Source organism: Taudactylus pleione, unplaced genomic scaffold (genome assembly GCF_031769625.1).
Source record: "Taudactylus pleione unplaced genomic scaffold, aTauple2 ptg000430l, whole genome shotgun sequence".
NCBI classification, from domain to species: domain Eukaryota; kingdom Metazoa; phylum Chordata; class Amphibia; order Anura; family Myobatrachidae; genus Taudactylus; species Taudactylus pleione.
Genome location: NW_028284832.1, coordinates 346436 through 366789, shown reverse-complemented (window position 1 = coordinate 366789; position 20354 = coordinate 346436). Strand labels below are relative to the sequence as shown.

General features: G+C 45.0%; 1 protein-coding gene across 3 annotated transcripts in view; it reads left to right on the top strand.

Annotated features, from left to right (window-relative positions):
- The first annotated feature begins 15289 nt into the window (after window positions 1-15289).
- Window positions 15290-20354, top strand: part of PIEZO1 (piezo type mechanosensitive ion channel component 1 (Er blood group)) — a 280589-nt gene continuing 275524 nt past the window's right edge. Inside the window, exon 1 of one of the 3 annotated variants that reach the window (XM_088447337.1) lies at window positions 15290-16292. In XM_088447337.1, the coding sequence (XP_088303463.1) occupies window positions 16229-16292 (64 nt within the window). In that variant the 5' untranslated portion in view covers window positions 15290-16228. The remainder of the gene's footprint in view (window positions 16293-20354) is intronic. The other 2 variants (XM_088447336.1, XM_088447335.1) reach the window with 2 other exon arrangements.

Below are 20354 nucleotides of genomic sequence, written 5' to 3'. Positions count from 1 at the left end.
GACATATATGTACATATTGGGCTCTATAGCATCCCTAATAGTGCATGTTTTCAGATCTCCTAGTTGGTGCACAGGTTATTTATTACTGTCTGATACATATTAAAAGATCCACAGGTGGTGCTAATTATTTCATTTGTGATACTGAGAAGAACATGCAACGCTCTGCTCAGAGCGTCCGGCTCTGAATGAGGGCCACAGTCCCATAGACAGTGGTAAAGTGAAGCGTCAGGACCGGTACACTTTGACTGACGAAGAAGTGAGCCCAATTAAATGACAACGAGAGGGCGACATATAGCCCCTATAAAACAATTTGAAAACATTTCCTGGTATGTGGTGTTTGCAAGAACTCTATTGGAATATAGAAGTGCCTTTAGAATTGATGATTCACTGAGATCTGGAAAGTGTTTCTGCCAACGGGTTATACCAGTTTTATATTGACCACTGTAATAAGGGGTTTACAATATTTTATCAAATAAGGAAACAGTTCCCCTAGAATTATCTGAGGATTGGAGGGCCGTATCCAACCGATTCATCCAGTCCATGGGAGAAAGAAAGGAAATTACCTTGGAAACATAGGACCTCATTCAGAGGCGGTTGCAAGAAGCGATCGTTCTCTCTGAATGAGGGCGGGCGCTTCTTTTTTTTTGGTGCGGCCTCCTGGTCGCTAGCTAAGCTGCGGGTTACCACCCACAGTTTAGCTAGCGACCAGGGTGATGGTCGCGATGGTGATCACCATCGCGACCATCGGGGCTTGCGACCAGACCCTAAGGTTGGGTCTGGGCACTCGCAAGCCCCAGGGAGCTTTCTGCTCTGATGGAGCAGGAAGCTCCCCACTGACATCACTGATGATGTCAGTGCGGCCGCCCACAAAACGGTAGGCGTTCCTTAAGGATTGCCTCCGTTTTGGAAACCACCCCCCGCCCCTCCTACAAAAAGGGGCGAGCTGTCGATCAACATCGACAGCTGCCCCTTTTGTAGCGAGCTCCGGAGCGAGATAGTTTCTCGCTCCGGGGCTTGCGCACGTGCAGCGCGGCCGCTGCGCGTGCGCAGGGCTACCCATCGACCCGGTTGCGAGCACATCGATGCTTGCGACCGGGTCTGAATGACCCCCATAGTCCTGTGCTTGTAGAAAAGCTAAGTTATGAACTTGCAAAAAAGGAAATTTAGTATGAGCCTGAGAAAAGGAAAGTACTTGATGTGTGTCTAAATTTATAAGCTGGCGAATCATATTTAGACAGTTTGAGGCCCAAAAAGTAAAGGGAGAGGAGGCTGATCCATGTTGAAAGTCCGTATTTCCCAGCAGTGGTAGTAACGGAATGAGAATTATTGAGTCTCCATTTATTATGAATAATATGCCAAACTGACCACACCGACATTAAAAGGGGGTTGTTTGATGCTTCTGTAGGAAGTTCGAATTTATTTAGATGTAAAAAAAAACAAATCGGATCTATATTGTTAAGAAAGGATTTCTCTACTGAGTCATTTGAATATATACTTGAGTGTGAAATCCAATCTTTTATGTGCCTACAAATCGCTGCATAATTATATATTTCCATATTTGGAAAATGAATCCCCCCTTCTGATTTATCACATTGTAACAACTGGAGACTAATAAGGTGCCCACACACATAGCGATCTGCACACGATCCCACGATGTGTGTTAGATTTCCCCTGAACTCTCCCCCGGCAGCTCCCCGGCAGTCCTACACCCAATTTGGAGTAAAGAGCATCCAATCTGACTTAAGATCTATCTTGCATCTTAACTTTTTTTTTTTTCCAGTGCCTTGTGTCCCAGATTGTCAGATCTGCCCTACTGCACGGCAGATCTGACATTGCGATGTGCGACCAGCGGGGACGCGCATCGCATCGTGATCGTGAGTGGGGACTCACGATTTACTCTCAATTTGGCCATATTTTACACGATCTGTCGTTGTAATGTGTCAGAATCGGCCAGATCAGGGAAAATATCGCTATATGTGTGGCCAGCTTAAGACGAGGCCTCTTTTTTTTTTCCAAAGAAATTGCCTAAACGCCGCATCTATCCGTTTAATATCTGTTTTAGTAAAGACTACTGGTAAAACTTGTATAGGATATAGCAGTTTCGGAAAAGTAATAATTTTTATAAGATTTGCATTGCCCAGATAGGATAGCTGCAAATATTGCCAATCTTCTCATTCTTTTATAGCTGTATCTATGACCTGTTTAACATTAAGAGAGTATAGATTATACATATTGTACATATTTCTGGGGAGACAAATCCCCAAGTATGGGATGTCTGTGTCTGACCATAAAAACTATAACTTCTAACAATTCCTTTCATGTAGCCCCCTTGTGCACCTTTGGTACATGAATCATGATTGTATTTTATCTTTGTACCCTGGGTAAATCCTCATACTTGCCAACATTTTAATTCTTCTCTCCAGGAGAGGGAAGTGGACTGGATGCGAGAGATCCATCCTCTCTTCCACGAGTGTGGGAGATTACCCGAAAAATCCTGGTGGTTTGTGTACATCTCTGATGTTAGAAGATCGGTGCACGCCTAGGATATGTACTGCCCATGTGCTAGTCTTCTCGTGCGAGATCTCTCACAGTTCCTCAAAGCCGCAGCCTGATTGACAGGTGCGATTGTGATCTGATACTGTGGGGTCAATCCAACCAGCAGCGAATTGCGAGCTGCAAGTTGCTATTCTCTCATCGAATTTGCATAGCAAATTAATTTTGCAATCCAATTAGCAACTCTCACTGAATCAGTCAGATTGAATTCTCATTTTACCATTCGCACCTCCCTGAGGGTGAGAGATGGAGAGGAAAATCTTCATTTTAAGATTAAAATGTCAGGACACTGTGCCGAACCCCCCTAAAAACTAATTAGGCAATTGGAAGTTCCAATGAGCTTAATTAGTCCAATAATTACATGTCATTTTTTGGGGGTAAAAAAAATTGTCCTTAAATAACCCCAAAATCAACTTCTTTGTTAGGTTAGGCACTCAAAATTGAAGCACAATATTTTTTAAAATTAGAAAAATAATTGTGGGAGTTTTTTTTTTGTAAACTTTTTTTTTTCAAGGTGCCTTCAAAGTACCCCCAAAAATCACCCTTTTTCCTACTTTTTTTTTTTGTGCATTTTTCGTTTAATTCGTTTGAGATTAAACAAAAAAAGTTACAGTACATTCCTAATGCCCACAAACAGCCTTCTATACGGTCCTGCTAACAAAATTAGCCATTTTGGGGGGTCCAGGATGGTATCCCCACTTTTTTATGCACTTCTCCCAAATCTCTTTTGCCAGTCAATTCGCACCCCTCCGCTGCCAGTAATGCAAATAGGCATTTTTAATTGGATTGGAGAATTCTCGGGAGCGCAGTTCGATGCGAAGTCTGCGAGTTTCAAGAAACAAACTCGCTTCTCGCAATTCACACCTGATTGGATTGACCCGTGTCTTCAAACGCAGCACACGGATTGCAGATGGTGGCAGGAGGCGTTTTTTTCCTACAGATGCCTCCTGCTGCATTTCCGTATGTTAGCATCGCTGCAGCGTCCAAAGATGCATAGCAACCAATCAGCTTCTAGTGATGATTTATCTAGCACAGAAATGACAGGAGCTGATTGGTTGCTATGGATAACAGCTCCACTCTCTCTCTAAGGTTTCATACATCTCCCCCTATGTCTTTTATCTCGCATAACAAAGGCAAGGAATCTCTCTTGATCTTATTAAGATTTGATTAGTATGAATTAGATGTTGAGTTTCTCTTCTTTGGTTTTTCAAGGTCCAAGACTTCTGTAGCCACCGTAGTGACCAGCTCAAAACGGAAATGGTAAGCCTCTGTGTTCTTTTCCTAATTGCCCTACATTTGGGTTGAACCTCAGACAGCGGTGACTTTTCTCTGAAGGACCCAGAAGGTTATTTTAGTCAAAGTCAGTGCTTTCCAAACTGGGTGCTGTGGCACCTATGGGTGCTACAGCATACCGTACTCTCAGGGGTGTCGTACTGGGTCCAGTCTCAAATAAAACAGATTGGGCTAGCATATATGTTCTGCTAGGCTGCACGCTGCCTGCAAGTCTTACAGAGGCAGCATATAGCCATTTGCCCAGGCTGAACTACTGATGTGTGACTGTGCTGCTTGTTGTCACCTCTTCAATTTCCGTCCATGCTCCTACTCTTCCACTGCAGAGCAAAAGTCAGAACAGGTTAATGTGCAACAGGCAGGTCAAACATGCGGCCCGAATAAACATTTTATGCGGCCGACAGTGTGGACCCAAGTATATATAATATGCGGCCCACACCCCTGCCATGATCGGAGCTCGGATTGGGCAGTGTTTACTTTATTTAAAACTGACAACGCTGGTCTCTGAAGCGATTAGAGACTAAAGAAGCCTTTGATCGCTTCAGGGGCCAGCGATCCCAGTGATGCAGCGAGCGGGTGATGTCATGATGGCGTGGACTGGAGCGGTGCCCAGCGGCCATCGTAAAGAAAGGTAAGTACTGCACAGGTGAGTGGGGCCTGTTCTTTACTGGGAGGGGGACAGCATAAGGGGCACTACTAGAGACATTAATAGGGGCACAAAATAAGGTGCACTACTGGGGGCACTACTAGGGGCATTACTGGGGGCACTACTAGGGGCATTACTGGGGGCACAGCATAATGTGCACTACTTGGGGCATTAATGGGGGCACAACACAAGGGGCACTACTAGGGGCATTACTGGTGGCACAGCATAAGGTGCACTACTTGGGGCATTAATGGGGGCACAACATAAGGGGCACTACTAGGGGCATTACTGGGGGCACAGCATAAAGTGCACTACTTGGGGCATTAATGGGGGCACAACATAAGGGGCACTACTAGGGGCATTACTGGGGGCACTACTAGAGACATTACTGGGGCACTGCATAAGGGGCACTACTGGGGGCTCTGCATAAGGGGCACTGCATAATGGGCATTATTGGGGGCACTGCATAATGGGCAATATCGGGGGCACAGCATAAGATGCACCACTGGGAGCACTACAGAAGGAGCACTACTAGGGGCATTATTGGGGGCACAACATAAGGGGCATTACTGGGGTACTGCATAAGGGGCATTGCATAATGGGCACAACTTTTAGAGGGCATTGCATAAGGGGCTCTAATACAGGGGGGATTGCATAAGGGGCACTACTACAAGGGGCACAGCATTGGTTTTTATTAATAATAAACCTTTCAAAATTTCATATAAGACTTTTTTTTTTGTTGCGGCCCACACACTCTGAATCATCAATGATTTACTGACAAGACATTCTTTCCAAATATTTATCTCTGCTGACAATTACGTGGAATGCACCAAGGGTGAATGAGGTTCCTGCATAGTATTCTGGGCTCCCAGCAGAATTCAGTGTATGTATTTTACCTCCTTTACACCTGACTCTGGTCCACCACTCCCCTGTGTGTCACATCACATTCTCTGTGTGTGTCTCAGATACCCCTTTGTGTCTGTCACACAATTTGTATTTGGCTCTCCGGGGGGTATCCAATTAGCAGCGAATGGCGAAAACTGGGGATTTTTCACCGATTGTCCCCGTTTTTCACGGATTTAATTTTTTTCTCCCTATCCTATTATTTCAGGATATGTTGGGCGAAAACACATAGGATCCTTGATAAGTTCACGGACCTATGTGTTTTCACCATTTTAGGGGCGAAAAAACGTCACTTCTCATGGATTTTTTCTTGGGACACATTAGGTCTCAAAAACAAAAGCACCGATAAGTGTCGGTGTCGGATCACCTTCAAGGCTAATTGGATAGCCCTGGGGAATCCATTAGCGCCCGAATACTGGGCCTGATTCAGAGCCGCTCGTAAGCAGCCGCTCGTTCGCTCCGAGCGATGTTCGCACATCTGCGCATGCATATGGGTTGTAAGGCGCATGCGCCAACCAGTCAATGCGGTCGGAAATCGTGTGATCGCAAAATAGCGAATGCCTGCTAATTTGAGTGACAGGATGAGGCGTTTGAGGGTGGTAACAGGGGAAGGTGCGTGAAAACGGGGAGTGGAGATCCGAACGCAGGCGTGCCAAACGGTCAAAACGGGCGTTTTAAGGGTGTGCATAATTAACAAAGCAGCGTCATCGACCACGTCAGTTGGTTGTCTTTTAGCCTGAACTGCTCGCATGATTGCGGTAGGAAGATTGCTACCACAAGAATTGCGAGCAGTTCATACGCCTTTCGATGTACTCGATTAATCTAATAAATAGCGGAGATGATGTATGATGCGAGCGGCCAAGGGGCGTCTTTACAAAATAGCGAGCGCATGTTTCGGACGCTCGCTCAGACATAGAGGCGTCAACAGACCGCAAAGAGCGAGCACTCAATTTAAATAGCCAGCCCCTTTTTCTGAACGAGCGTCCGCAAATAGCGTCCGGCTCTGAATCAGGCCCACTGTTCGGGGCTAATTGGATACAACCCTCTGTCTCCAATTTTGAATGTGTATACATGTCTGTCTCTCCAGGTGTGCATCTTGGTTGATCCTTTGTTTGTATAGTACTGTATGTTACACACACACACACAGTGTCTCACAGTCCCCGTATCCTATCTGTTCCCCCTACTTTTTTCTCCCATGTGCTCCCACAACCCACTTGCTCTTTACCTTCTCACCCCCTGTCTTCCAGTACTCGCTGCTTTCCTCCTCTTCCGTTGTATGTGATAGGCAAGACCAATGCTAATGGCTGATCAGATGCAGCAGGGTCAAACAGAAGAACAACTGTCTAAAATACAGAGGTGTAACTAGGGTATTTGGCGCCCACAGCAAGATGAAAAATGGCTGCCACCCCAACTGTGTGTGCGCACGTCATAAATTGTCATTGCCACCTGCTACCTGACTGTATTTTAGATTAATAACAATGTATGTAGTAGCTTGATATAGTTAGAATTCACTGGCTTTCACTGTAGTAGCAGGTAGCTCAATTAGTAAGCTGTCTGACTGCAATGCATGAAGTGAGAGGTTCGATTCCCAGCTATAACTGTATTTTAAAATGTGAATATGACTGAAGGGGAGGAGATGTGAACAGAAGCAGTGAGGAGATGCTGGCTCGAGACTCACAGAGGGACGTGTCTTGTATAAGGGAAACTTGCAACTTCAGGATACACTGCCCTGCCCGCGGCACCCCCCTCTTCTGGGTCTTCACGGCCCAAGTTATCCCACTGCTAAAATATTATGGTAGGAAAACCTAGCTCAGTTTTGTTTACACTTCTGTTAGGTGGGAGCAAAAACTAGCAACGAATTACAGCCGGATGGCTCTCTTTGTATAAGCGCTGGAGGTTGCAACAGACCTCTGCTAACTGAATGCCCCCCGTAGCTTACGGGGATACACTCCTTTACCCCTGTATGTATTGATAAAGATAATTAAATAACAAGTTGCTTAAAAGAAAGAGAAGAAATACTTTCAGGAAAGGGTCTCTGTCTCAAAATAGAGTGTGTGCAGCCGCACCTCTGTTAGCACTGAATATTGCACACATTCAGGGTGCTAAGATATTCACCTCTAAATGCTGGATAAATATTCACCCAGCAAATATAATTTTTTGTGGCACTAGCAAAATACTTATTTGTACATGTTTCAGTTGAAAATAATCCAGTTGTGCGTCTTAGAGAGCAGGAGGACTGGCCTGGCACCGCCGAGACACTCCCCGAAGCCAACACACCAGAATCCACTATGCAAACCAACAGTGGCTCACCATTACCTTCAGAATTCACAACAAGCTACTCACCCTCAAATATTTAAATATACATTACAAAGAGCGTTCTAGTGACTGATGTGTAACATAATTGCTTACACAATTAGAATTATAGAGGCTGATGTATTACAGAGAGATTTCTAGTGACTGATATATGATAGAGAACATTCTAGAGAATGTTATACTGTACAATACAGACAGCATTCCGGTGACTGATACAATGTAAATTTCCATCTATTGACTGATGTATTATAGAGAGCATTCTAGAGAATGTTATACTGTACAATACAGACAGCAATATATGTATTATAGAGAGCATTCTAGAGAATGTTATATAATTCAGACAGCATTCCATGGACTGATACACTGTAGATAACATTCTAGTGACTGTCATACACTACTGGGGGTACTGTAGTGACTGATATACTGTACTACAGAGATCATTCTAGTTAATTATTTAAACTTTTTCAGCTATCTTTCTAAAATATCAGGAGATCAATCTTATTTGTGTCCTTAATTAATCACAACAGATAGGTGATACAGGACCTGCCGGGTACATTTACTAATGGGTGAAAATCCCTATGCCTAGTGAAAACTAGTATTTTTGCTAGTAATATGGCTTCACCTTATATAAGGGTGTAATGAGAACCAATTTATCAATCATTAGACATTGTTCTTTTATTGCCATCTCAGGATATGATAAAAGGAGTAAATTAATAAAAAAAAATATTTATTATTTAATAAATATATTTTTCTGTGTTCAATACTTTTAAAACATCTTTTTCTATTAAAAAAAATAAAAAAATTGTGAAACTGAAAGCCTAAATCTGTTCTTTCAATTCCGTTGCAAGTATGTTAACCGGGTAGCGGAAATCTCTTGAAACTGGCCTGGAGAAGTGGTAAATTAATCCTTACCATTAAGTTTGCAGAGTATCGCTTGGCTACACTGGCTATTCCTTACTTATAAATAGCCATGATAAGTGGCAATTAAATATCAACCTTATCATACAATGATTTGTTACGTAATGATGTATTGGGACAATGGAAAAACGTCTGGTCATCTTGGAATCAAGATTTTCCGGACTTTGACTTTTCAGAGCTCATTATGACAACAATCCCATCTGTTATGAAATGGGTAAGCTCATCTAAACTACAGAAAAATCATATTAAGTTTCTAAATAAGGCAGAGAGGGCCTGATTCATTACGGATTGCTAGAGTGATTGCAGCTGTGATTACGCATGCGGGTCTGTTGCGAAAATATGGTAATGACTAAAATCACAAAGCTACAGTATTATAGAGACGCCCAAAGCCTGCATAGAGAGATGCCCACTACCGCATTCGCACATCCGTAATACTTTGCAATCACGCGTATACATCGGGAAGATCAAGTAACATTGGCCCCTCACGCAAAATTACAACAGGTCTAACCTTACATAAATAGCTAACCTCGTCACACGCAGTGAGTACACAAGCTGCGTATGCCGTCGCAGTGGGTAATTTATGCACGCCACTGTAACGGTATTCAAACGGACTAGCACGGCTGCTTTTTTTTCCGACCACCCCCCATCAACACCCCCAAATGCTCACTTCCTGTCAATCACTCTGCGATCACAGTGTTTGCCTTTGCGCACTGCGATGCATACGCATGCCCAATACGCAACAATCGGTCGTCTGCGTGCATAATCGCAATAGCGATCCGTAATGAATCAGGCCCATATATCACAAGGGGATGCAGTCAGGAAGCCAACGGTCAAAATGCAGACCGTCGGCTTCCCGACTGTCAAATCCCGGCTGGGTACTAACGACAGCCGTCGAAATCCTGACGCCTGTCATTAGACCTATGCCTGGAGCCCGACGAAGGGGGGGGGGAGGGTTAGGTTTCAGGTCTCCCAGGAGGACTTAGGGTTAGGCACTCCCCCCCCCCGCCCGGGAGGGCTAGGCTAGGGAATGGGGTTAGGGTTAGGCACACCGGGGGGAGGTTAGGGTTAGGCACCCCCCCAGGAGACTTAGGTTTAGGCTGCGGGGATGGGGGGGTTAGGTTTAGGCACTAGGGGGGGACATTAGATTTAGGCACCCCTAAGGGAGGATTAGGGTTGGGGTGGAGGGGTAGGGTTAGCATTACTTACCTAATTCCGCTGTCGGGATCTTCACCCCTGCCAGGCTTCCAGCGTCGGGATACATAATGATTCCATCACAAGCCCAGGGAGGTCATATGATGCCGAATTAACCAAGCAATTGCCCAAAATGCCATGCAGCATCTGCAAATGTCACACATAATGTCTGGCAATGTTCTAAAATTAAAATATGTTATAAAGTACATAATCTTATTAACCAAATAGTTGGATATAGATGACCATTTTCCTGGGAATCATTTCTCTTTGCTGATATTACCCCCTGGTTGCCAGTAATTATCCCTTCTGATATATTCCCCATTTTCACAGTGACGGTGACTTTAGCTAGAAAACATCCTACAGAGATGGATCTCTTATAGCCCTTTCCCACCAAAGGCCCGGGTCCAACCTGGGATTACGAATACATGTCCAACCCGGGTTGGGCCCAGCTTTACAGCCCGTTTCCACAGCACTTCAACATGGGTTATTCTGGAGCGGCCGTGTCCACACTGCACCCGTATTCAGTGGAACGCTGCTGCCGACACTTGGAGATGACATAATTTCCCCGGAAATTTCGTGTCTCTCCCCATGCTGTAAGTGGGACCTGGGTCGTCCGTCCTGGCTTACCCGTTTACACTGCCCCTTAACCCGGGTCCTACCTGTGTCCAGAGAGAGAGAGAGCAGATAACTGGAACTCATAACTCTAAATACCCAGAATGTATGAGTTCAGTCAGCTTAAAAGGTTCTCATTGTCTACACTGGACTCACAAAATTATACTATATGTTACAGATTTTGTGTTCCTAATGTGTTTCTTTAAACGTATACCCGTCATCTATGCTGTTGTTCTGGCAATATTGTATGTTACTTATTACATTTCTCTGACAACAGGATGAACTATATTTTTTTTATGATTTATGTAATCTTGAATTCAATAAAAATTGTTAAAAAACAAAACAAAAAATGTACCTTATCGCCGCTTAATAAATAGGCCTGTGTATTTATTATCATTGGTGCATTCACACAAATGGTATAAATGCTGACCATCACCATATACTATCCTATTTCTGCCATCAAATGTTACTTTGGCAGGTGTGTGTGTGGGGCGGTGGCAGCATCTTTGGGTCTTCAGACTGGGAGTGTGGTGCCTGCCTGTAATATCGTAGCCAAGTCCCACACTCCCAGCGCAACACTGACATGGATTATCAGCAGCTTTTCCTTCATGTCAGGGGCTGGCACTGCTGGGGGTACCTGGATGAGTGACATGGCATTCATTTGGTGATTTATCCTCCCCCTAACCACTGTCACCTTTGGCATCCGCCTAGGGTTGACTAATAGTAATGTTGGCCCTCTATATATGACCAACTTGTTCTTAATACTCCTTTGTCTTATAAAGATGTTATATAATGATTTAACCTTAATCTAAAAAAAAGTTAAAAAAAATAAAAATAAAACGCCAGCGTGTATGAGCCTTTACAAATTTTATATCTGCCCACTATTGGCATCTTAATCCCACTTATGTATTAAAAAGGCTCTGCTCATTGTATACTTCAATAAGTCACTGTTTACCAGTTACAGTGCTAAATAAATACATACAAATATTCATGTGATAACATTTCTGATTATGTCCACCAAGAAATAAGTGAGATCTTAGTACACAAAAAGAATGAAGATAGTCAATTAGTGAATGGGGCCTATTTGTCTGGATAAGAATGATTGAATTCTTTGTATTATTTATTTAAAGGTCAGCAAGACACTTCCTAAACTCACACACAGTAGGATAGCGGCTGTACGTTAATGTCACACAGCTTCACATTATAAGAGATTCAAACACAACAACGCAACACAATGTTTATATATAAATGCAGAAAGAATTTGACTTCAAATTAAGAACAAATGTGTTTATCAGTTCCACATGGCAGGGACAGGACATCTTAAATCTGTATTTTATTTTTTAATACATATTCAGCAAAACACACGGGATGCAGTCAGAAAGCCGACAGTCGAAATTGCTGACCGCCGGCTTCCCGACTGTGCAACCCCGACAGGGGACTAATGACAGGCGTCAAAATCCTACGCCGGGTATTTTATGTCAGCTTGGGGATTGGTTTGATTTGGAGGTTCCTAAACCATGGGTACTTTTAGAGCGGAATATGTCTCATTCTTTTTCATTATCTGATTTACTATGGTTACCGCTTACCTGTAAAAGCCAGTTGCCATCTTTCTCAATGGCAATAAGTGCCTCTGTATCGGCATGGCATAAAACTGTAGCTAGATTGAATGAGTTTCACCTCCCCACTACTAACCTTACTTTGAAAAGTATAGCTGTTTTGATTCCTAATTTGAAATTTGATACATGGTTGGCTCAGGGGGACCTCATTGACTGATGTAATGTTTAATGGTGTAATTCTCCCGTTCTCCCGCATTCAATAATTGTATTCCATTTCATCAAGAGATTTCTATAAATATTTACAGTTACGCCATTGGTTGCACAATTTAGAATTAGGCTCTCGGCCTTTGCAGACTACCCCAAAATATATTTTTGAGAGACTTACCTCGGATGGATATAAGAAAAGTATCTCTTGGTGGTATAGTTTACTGGTAAGTGCTTCCAAACCTGTAACTTTTCCGGCTCTCTTGAAATGGGAATCTGATCTCTCTAGGTCTCTTACGGAAGATGACTGGGGCTCCATTTTCAAATCATGCTTCCATATTTCTAAGTGTATTTCACATATGGAAATGTTTTATAAACTTACACAGGATGTATTTAACTCCCGACAGGCTTCATAGAATCTGGCCTTCCCTCCCTAACTAATGCTGGCGCAAATGCGGCCAAATTGGGGATATTTATAATGTGTTTTGGGCGTGTCCAACATTGAATATATTGTGGCACTATTTCATGTTTACCAGGGCAAGATTTCTTTGGGGGATAAGTATGTGATGGGGCATATACGAGCGTGCAGGATGATGGTCGCGATGGTCTTGACCATCGCCAGTGCGAGCAGAAGCCTGCGGTTGAGTTTCTCAACCGCAAGGCCAGGAGTGATTTTGGCTCTATCAGAGCCAAAATCACTCCCACTGATATCACTAGTGATGTCAGTGGGGCCGGCTTCTGACGGTAGGGGTTCCCTTGGGAACGCCTCCGTCTGGCAAGCACGCCCCCGGCACGCCCACCAAAGGGGGCGTGCTGTCAATCAACATCGTCGTGTCTCGCGCATGCGCACGACGGAGCTCCCTCCGTCGTGCGCAGTGCACACCATCGACCCACTTGCGAGCGGACAGCCGCTCGCGAGTGGGTCTGAATCAGGCCCAAAGTCTCTTATTGCTTATCATTGGCGTTCAGACATTATACCAAAATTTGATACTATAGAGGATAAAATACAAGCCCATTGTGATTTTAGATAGCGGGAGTTTCATACTCCACCTCAGATAAGAATCCATTAATGATTTGGTTCAGTTGGAGTGAATATCGAGCAGAGTCCCGACGCTCTCAAAGCATTGCTGGCCTTACTTTGCCGGTGTTAGATTCTTAATGATGGGAGAATTTTATATGTCGGTTGTTTGATATATGTTTTATAATATATTGTTTATCTGTAAATAATTGCATGGTATGTTAACAGTACTTTGATATTTTTGTGATTTATGTTGATGTACTCTGGCCCTAGGGCCAATTTTTTCCCTGTCCCTATTCTGTTATTTATATTATTATTTTGTATTGTTATTTGTATGTCTTGTTATATATATTTTGTGACCAAAATTAATAAAAATTTGATATTGAAAAAAAAAAAATCCTACGCCGGGAGCCCGACGCCCGGCAAACCGAACGAAAGTAAGCCGCAAACCGAACGAAGGTAAGCCGGGCGCCGTGTGTGGACAACCCCGAGGGGAGTGGGTTAGGTTAAGGGCTCCTTGGGGGGCATAGGGTTAGGTACTCCCGGGAGGGTTAGGCACCCCCGGGGGAGGTTAGGTTTAAGCACCCCCCTTCCCCGGGAAACTTAGGGTTAGGCTGCCGGGGAAAGGGGGGATTAGGTTTAGGCACTTACAGGGGGGTTAGGGTTAGGCACCCCTAAGTGAGGGTTAGGGGGGGAATAGGGTTAGTATTACTTAAAAAAACCCTCACCTGTCGGGATCTTCTCTTGCCGGTTTTCCGGCGCCGGGATTTGATAATGCGTCCGGCGGTATTTCATACCGATCCCAGACACACATGTATAAATAATTCTATGTAGGGGTCTAGAGAGGAGCAAAATTATCAAAAAAGTTTCACAGAATATTCGCCTCATTTCTCATCAAGATGCAGAATTTTCCTAGTTTCTCCAGCGGAATTTGGGCCTAAGTATTGTGTACGGAATTCCACCTATCGCTTCCTACTGCCCGGAATTCTCCTTTGATTTTTGTTCCACCCGGTCCCAAACCATACCACAGAGCAGAATTGACTCCATCGCCCCGGCTTTATAGATGATAAATTTGGCGCCATTCTGGATATACAAATACAGTGGGGAAAGTCACTCAGCGGAAAGATGGAGCTAAAACAGAAGTTACAAGATTGTGTGTCCGAAACTTTTCACCTTTTGAAACAGTCTGTTCGGCTGCACAATTAATTTTGTTTGCGAAAAAGTCACCGCAACTCTATACAGAACATCTGAATCCAAACATGTATTTTATATATAAAAAAAGACCTTATAACATCCACAAAAATATGGCGCACTAATGTCTTAAAACAGCCCTGGCTACCGTGACACAGGCAATCTATACAGGCTATCGTTCATGTAGGAGTTAATGTAACAGTGCGTGCAACAGGCTGGTTCACTAGTGCGTCATCTTGTGCTCTGTCTCTTGCACTCTCGTCTCACAGCCATGTATTGTTCTCGCTGTTTGAGCGACTGCCAATCTCTTGACAATCCATGTGCCTCTCATCTGATTGTACTGCGTGGAGGGACAGTAAAGGGGCACAGCCAAAGGACAAGTATTGTCAGCGGGGCAGCTTGGTGGCCTTGTTGTGGCTCTGGCCTTTGATATGCTGCTCCAGTAACTCACTGGAACTTGAGCAAACACTGGTAATACTATGCTAAACAAATAGTTCAACTGCTTTCATACCAAGAGTTTGATCTTAAAAGGATTTCAAAGACATTTTGTCATATAGAGTAATACTTGACTGAAGAAGTGATGCAAATTCGTGCCAACAGGAATCTCGGAATGGGGAAATGTATTGTTTATGTAAATGAGTAAAAAACACCAAAAACATCTGATTGTGTTCACATGATATTGATATCATTGTAAAACATACATCACAAGTTCTGTCATTAGTATGTCCAATACAGAGCAGTACAGAAGAATGGACACAAGGGGGCACCACTCACGAATCTTTTTGGCTTTTTTGAGGAAATTGAAGTCGTTTCAAAGGTAAAAAAAAAAAAAAAAAGAAAACAAAATATACAACCCTTCTGGAGCCAAGAGCAGCACACGGCCGGGGATTGGGGTTTCACGCGGGCCGGTGGCACTGGCACACACAGGATGGTACCTGCCTCTGCATGCATGGGCACTCAGCTGCCGTGCCAGTACAGAGAGCCCTGTGGAAGGCTGGCATGGCACTGAAGAATTCTGCAACAAGAGAATGAAGGAAGGAGAGCTCAGCAGGTGGCACTGTCGCATGTGGCAGCATTGCTTATAGCAGGAACTGTGCTGGAGACACCAGACCTGGGGACTCTTGGGACATAGAGTAGCGGGGATGCCCCCCTCTGAAGCTCCAGATACCCTTCTTCTTGCACTCTCAGCCAAAGTTAAGGCCAGCACTTGCTGGCAGCAGACCTTGGTAATTCCAAACTGAGTGTGATGAGAGCAGAGGGTGGGGAGAGGGGCAGAGCCTGGGTGCTCACTTTGTGAGTGTGGTGCCTGGCCCCGGGGGATCCTTAGCACAGAAGCAGCAAGACAGTGCCCTCTGCACCCCTCACCCAGCAGGGCTGGGAGCATTATCATGTGGGTGTTGCTTTATTGGGAAGGAAGTAAGGGGAGAGTTTAGGTAGAAAATGCTAAGGGAGGAGACTGGTCCTGTATAAATGCAGTGTGTGGGGACTGAGGGAGTTACATGGAGGAGAGGGGGAGCCCCCATGCTGCTGCTGAGCTCATGCTGAATAAGTGGGGAGTGTCCAAGACTGGCAGCAACAGATCCTAACTATTTAACTCCTCACCAAGTACACAGGAGCCCAGGAGGAGGAGGTGCCACTCCGAATTAGAGGTGTCCTGCTACTGCTGCTGGGATCTATGGGAGCAGCGCCTCTCATGCAGGGGGACATCAGCAGTGACCGGACGTGGATTGTTCCTGAGTGGGGCATGGCTTGCCGGAGAGCCCTGTAGGCACACCTGCACGAACCCTCCACGTGGGATTATTTATTATCCTTTCTGCTGATCAGAGCTGGGACATGGAGCTACAGGTCCTGTGTGCAGCTCTCTTCTGGCTGCTGCTGCCTCTTTCCCTCCTAGCAGGTAAGAAGTATATGCTTCACTCCTAGGTGTCTGAGAAGTGTTACCCCACCCAGGGGTGAGGACTGGGGGCTGTCTGGCTGTCACAGGATGTGCTGCAGTAGTTTGATGACATATGGTTGGAAGAGGGCACTACTGTGGTGCTGTTATCAGGTGCTATGGTAACGATTGCTAATGGGCTTCCATTGCTGGCATGTGTGTCTACCCTCCATTTACCCGTGCTTCCATTGCTGGCATGTATGTTACCCCATTTACCGGTGCTTCCATTGCTGGCATGTATGTGTTACCCCATTTACCGTGCTTCCATTGCTGGCATGTGTGTGTGTGGTACCCTCAATTTACCTGTGCTGACGTGTGTGTACCCTCAATTACCTGCGCAGCTGCGCTTCCATTGCTGGCGTGTGTCTGTGTGTGCCCTCCATTTACCTTGGCTTCCATTGCTGGCATGTGTGTGTGCCCTCCATTGCTGGTGTGTGTTCCCTCCATTTACCTGTGCTTCCATTGCGTGTGTGTGCCCTCCATTTACCTGGGCTTCCATTGCTGGCATTTGTGTGTGTGTGTGTGTGCCCTCCATTTACCTGCGCTTCCATTGCTGGTGTGTGTGTGTGTGTGTGTGTGTGTACGTACAATTTACCTGGGCATCATTCTCTGGGATGTGTGTACGTACCATTTACCTGGGCATCAATCTCTGGGATGTGTGTGTACGTACCATGTACCTGGGCATCACTCTCTGGGATGTGTGTGTACGTACCATGTACCTGGGCATCACTCTCTGGGATGTGTGTGTACGTACCATGTACCTGGGCATCACTCTCTGGGATGTGTGTGTACGTACCATGTACCTGGGCATCACTCTCTGGGATGTGTGTGTACGTACCATGTACCTGGGCATCACTCTCTGGGATGTGTGTGTACGTACCATGTACCTGGGCATCACTCTCTGGGATGTGTGTGTACGTACCATGTACCTGGGCATCACTCTCTGGGATGTGTGTGTATGTACCATGTACCTGGGCATCATTCTCTGGGATGTGTACGTACCATGTACCTGGGCATCACTCTCTGGGATGTGTGTGTATGTACCATGTACCTGGGCATCATTCTCTGGGATGTGTGTGTGTGTACGTACCATGTACCTGGGCATCATTCTCTGGGATGTGTACGTACCATGTACCTGGGCATCACTCTCTGGGATGTGTGTGTATGTACCATGTACCTGGGCATCATTCTCTGGGATGTGTGTGTATGTACCATGTACCTGGGCATCATTCTCTGGGATGTGTGTGTGTGTATGTACCATGTACCTGGGCATCATTCTCTGGGATGTGATGCAGCCTGTGTGGTTTATTCCGTAGGAAACTGTGACCTCACATTAGTAACCATAGTGCTGTGATTTATGCATTTGTCATCTGTCTTTGTATGCACAGTTACTTAAACTAGCTTTTGACTACCTGTTTCTCTTCAGCCATTGTAGGGTCTATAAATCCCATCATCCCAGTCAGGTAGGCATGCTGGCTGGGGGTTGTAATTGCACAGCATCTGATAGTTCTGACATTCTTATTTCACATGGAGACTTAACCCACAGGTCGGGCTATGCTGGGGCTTGTAGTTCCACAACAGCTATCACTCCACTGGCTCAGACTTTGACTATCGTTTCACACTGATAACTTTTTAAAACTTAATTTCATACTTCAGGTCCTTTTTACAGGTTGGTTATATACCAGGGATTGCTACTCCCCAAAAAACAAACAAAACCTATACAATTTCATTTTTAAAAAAGTTAGCGTTGAAGTGCAGATTAAATCAACTAAATGTGTATTTTCTCCCATCATCCAGGGATTTTGTGGCAGTCTTATTCCAACATGTAAACCTGTCAGTAGTGGTTGCCATGATCTCTCCTCTCTCACAGCTGTGGAATGTATGTCCCAGCTGATGAATCCTGTGCAGGCAAAGGCTTGAATTGAACTACTAATCCATAAAATAACAATAATTGCCCTCAGGGTGATTGAGCTGCTGGTGAAACTCACTTCATTATCTTCATTATCATAGGGATCATCCAAGACTGACATCATTGCCTCACACCTCGTTGTCTATATAGAGACACCCAGGAAATCTCCTCACTACGATCTAATCCCTGTGCATGGACAGAACATTATAGGGTCCACTGTTCCAAATGTTACCGAGTAGTCTGATCCAACGACTTCAGCAGTTCAAGGGTTAAAATGCCCTTCTGAAATGTCAGGCACACCTGCGGGGCAATAACCTTCTAGTGCCCCCCAAATAATTTTGTAATTAATAATTTTCTGGCATAAAAATGTATCATGATGAAACCATTGTTAGTGTGCAGTGTAAACATGTATTTAAAAACAAAAATTTTGCTTAAAATTACTGTTTGGCCATAGTCTCTGGATGATATATCATTATACCTTAGCTTGCCAATCCACGCTATGGCCCGTATTCAATTTGGAGCGAAAAGTCCGAGGCCGGGCTTTTCGCCATCATCTGACTTTTTGCCAGTGAAAAAGTATTGCGCGCGTCCCCCCGTATTCAATTCCAAATCGGCGAAAATGGGACCCGACGAAACTCAAAAAGGCAAAGTCCTGTAGTTTTTGAGGAAATCAGCCTGACACCACCCAAAAGATGCTCTGACATGGGGGTTCACTATGGGTACCCCCGATTAGCCCTGCTGAAGGTATTTGGGGACTTTGAATGGTCTCAATAGGCGCTATTTAGCGTCTTTGACAGTGGTGAAGAATAGCATTTGGCCATTTTTTTGGGGGGAAAATAAGTATTCCCATCAAATTTGGGGTACATGAAAATAGGTGCAAGCATATTTTAAAGTTGCTAAAGTCAAGCATTAAATAGTGCCAAAAACGCACCTTCAGCAAACACCTGCAGTCCCAAAAAAATATCCCCCCCATACTTCCAGACCTCCCCCAAAAGCTTTTTCGCTAGTTTTTGAATTTGCACCCCCACTTCGATTTTTCTCTCCCTCTTTTTTTTTTTTTGGGGGGGGGGATGTCCTTTTGTAGGTTTTTTTTTTTTTCTGGCGCAATTAGCGTCGAGGGGGGTGTAAAAAGGGTTTAGGGGGGTTGCCGCAATTTTGCACCCCAAAACCCCGATTTTGCCCTTTTTTCCGCCAGGTATTCATAGGCAAAACTTTTCTGCTGGTTACAAACCTACTAATACCCTTTTTACACCAGAGCTAAAACCCGGGTTATTGCAGGGTTGACCCGGGTAACTCCTTGGTGTAAAAGGTGTCAGGGTTCGATTCCCGGGTTGAGTGACTCAGCAATCCAACCCTGGTAACTTGCAGTGTTTAACACGGGAACAACCCGTGAAACCCTGCAGTGTAAACGGGTACCCCGGGTCATTCGACCCGGGTCCCGTTTACAGCATGGGGGATTCTGGGTTTCTCGGCGCTTGGAGATGATGTAATATTCAAGCGCCGGGAGAAGTGTTCCACCTCACCAGTGTGCAGTGTGAACAGTGTCGAATTGGGAATAATCCGGATCGGCGCTGCAGTAGAAAAGGTCTGTCCTGGGTCTGACCCGTTTTGGAACTGTTCCAAATCTCAGGTCAGACCCAGGATCTAGGTGTAAAAGAAGTATTAGATATACTCGCTATTGCACTATTTTGTTATTATACCCCATCAACTGTTGGGTGATACTGATCAGCATTTAGCCAATGGGACAGAACATATTTCATGAAGCACTACAAGTGCCAATACGAACGTGAACACAAGTGCATTCTGTCACTTCTAGCCTTATAAGCATGCATTGTGAGTAGGGATGGGCAGATCGATTCAGTGCACTGAGTTGAGCCTCATAGCTCAACTCAGTGAAGTGTCTCGAGACAGTGTCTTGAGACACGGCTCTTTACATAGTGCAAGTGCTGGAGCCAGCAGGGGAGCCAGCGACTCAGAGTGAGTCGCTGACCGCTCCGCCCCCCCACAGCCCAGCACTGCAGCTCAGGGTTCTCTCCTGAGTCAGTGCACTCCCCGAGTCCTGGCTGTAGCTGTGTGACTGAGTGAGTCGCTGACAGCTCCGCCCCCTACACTGCTGA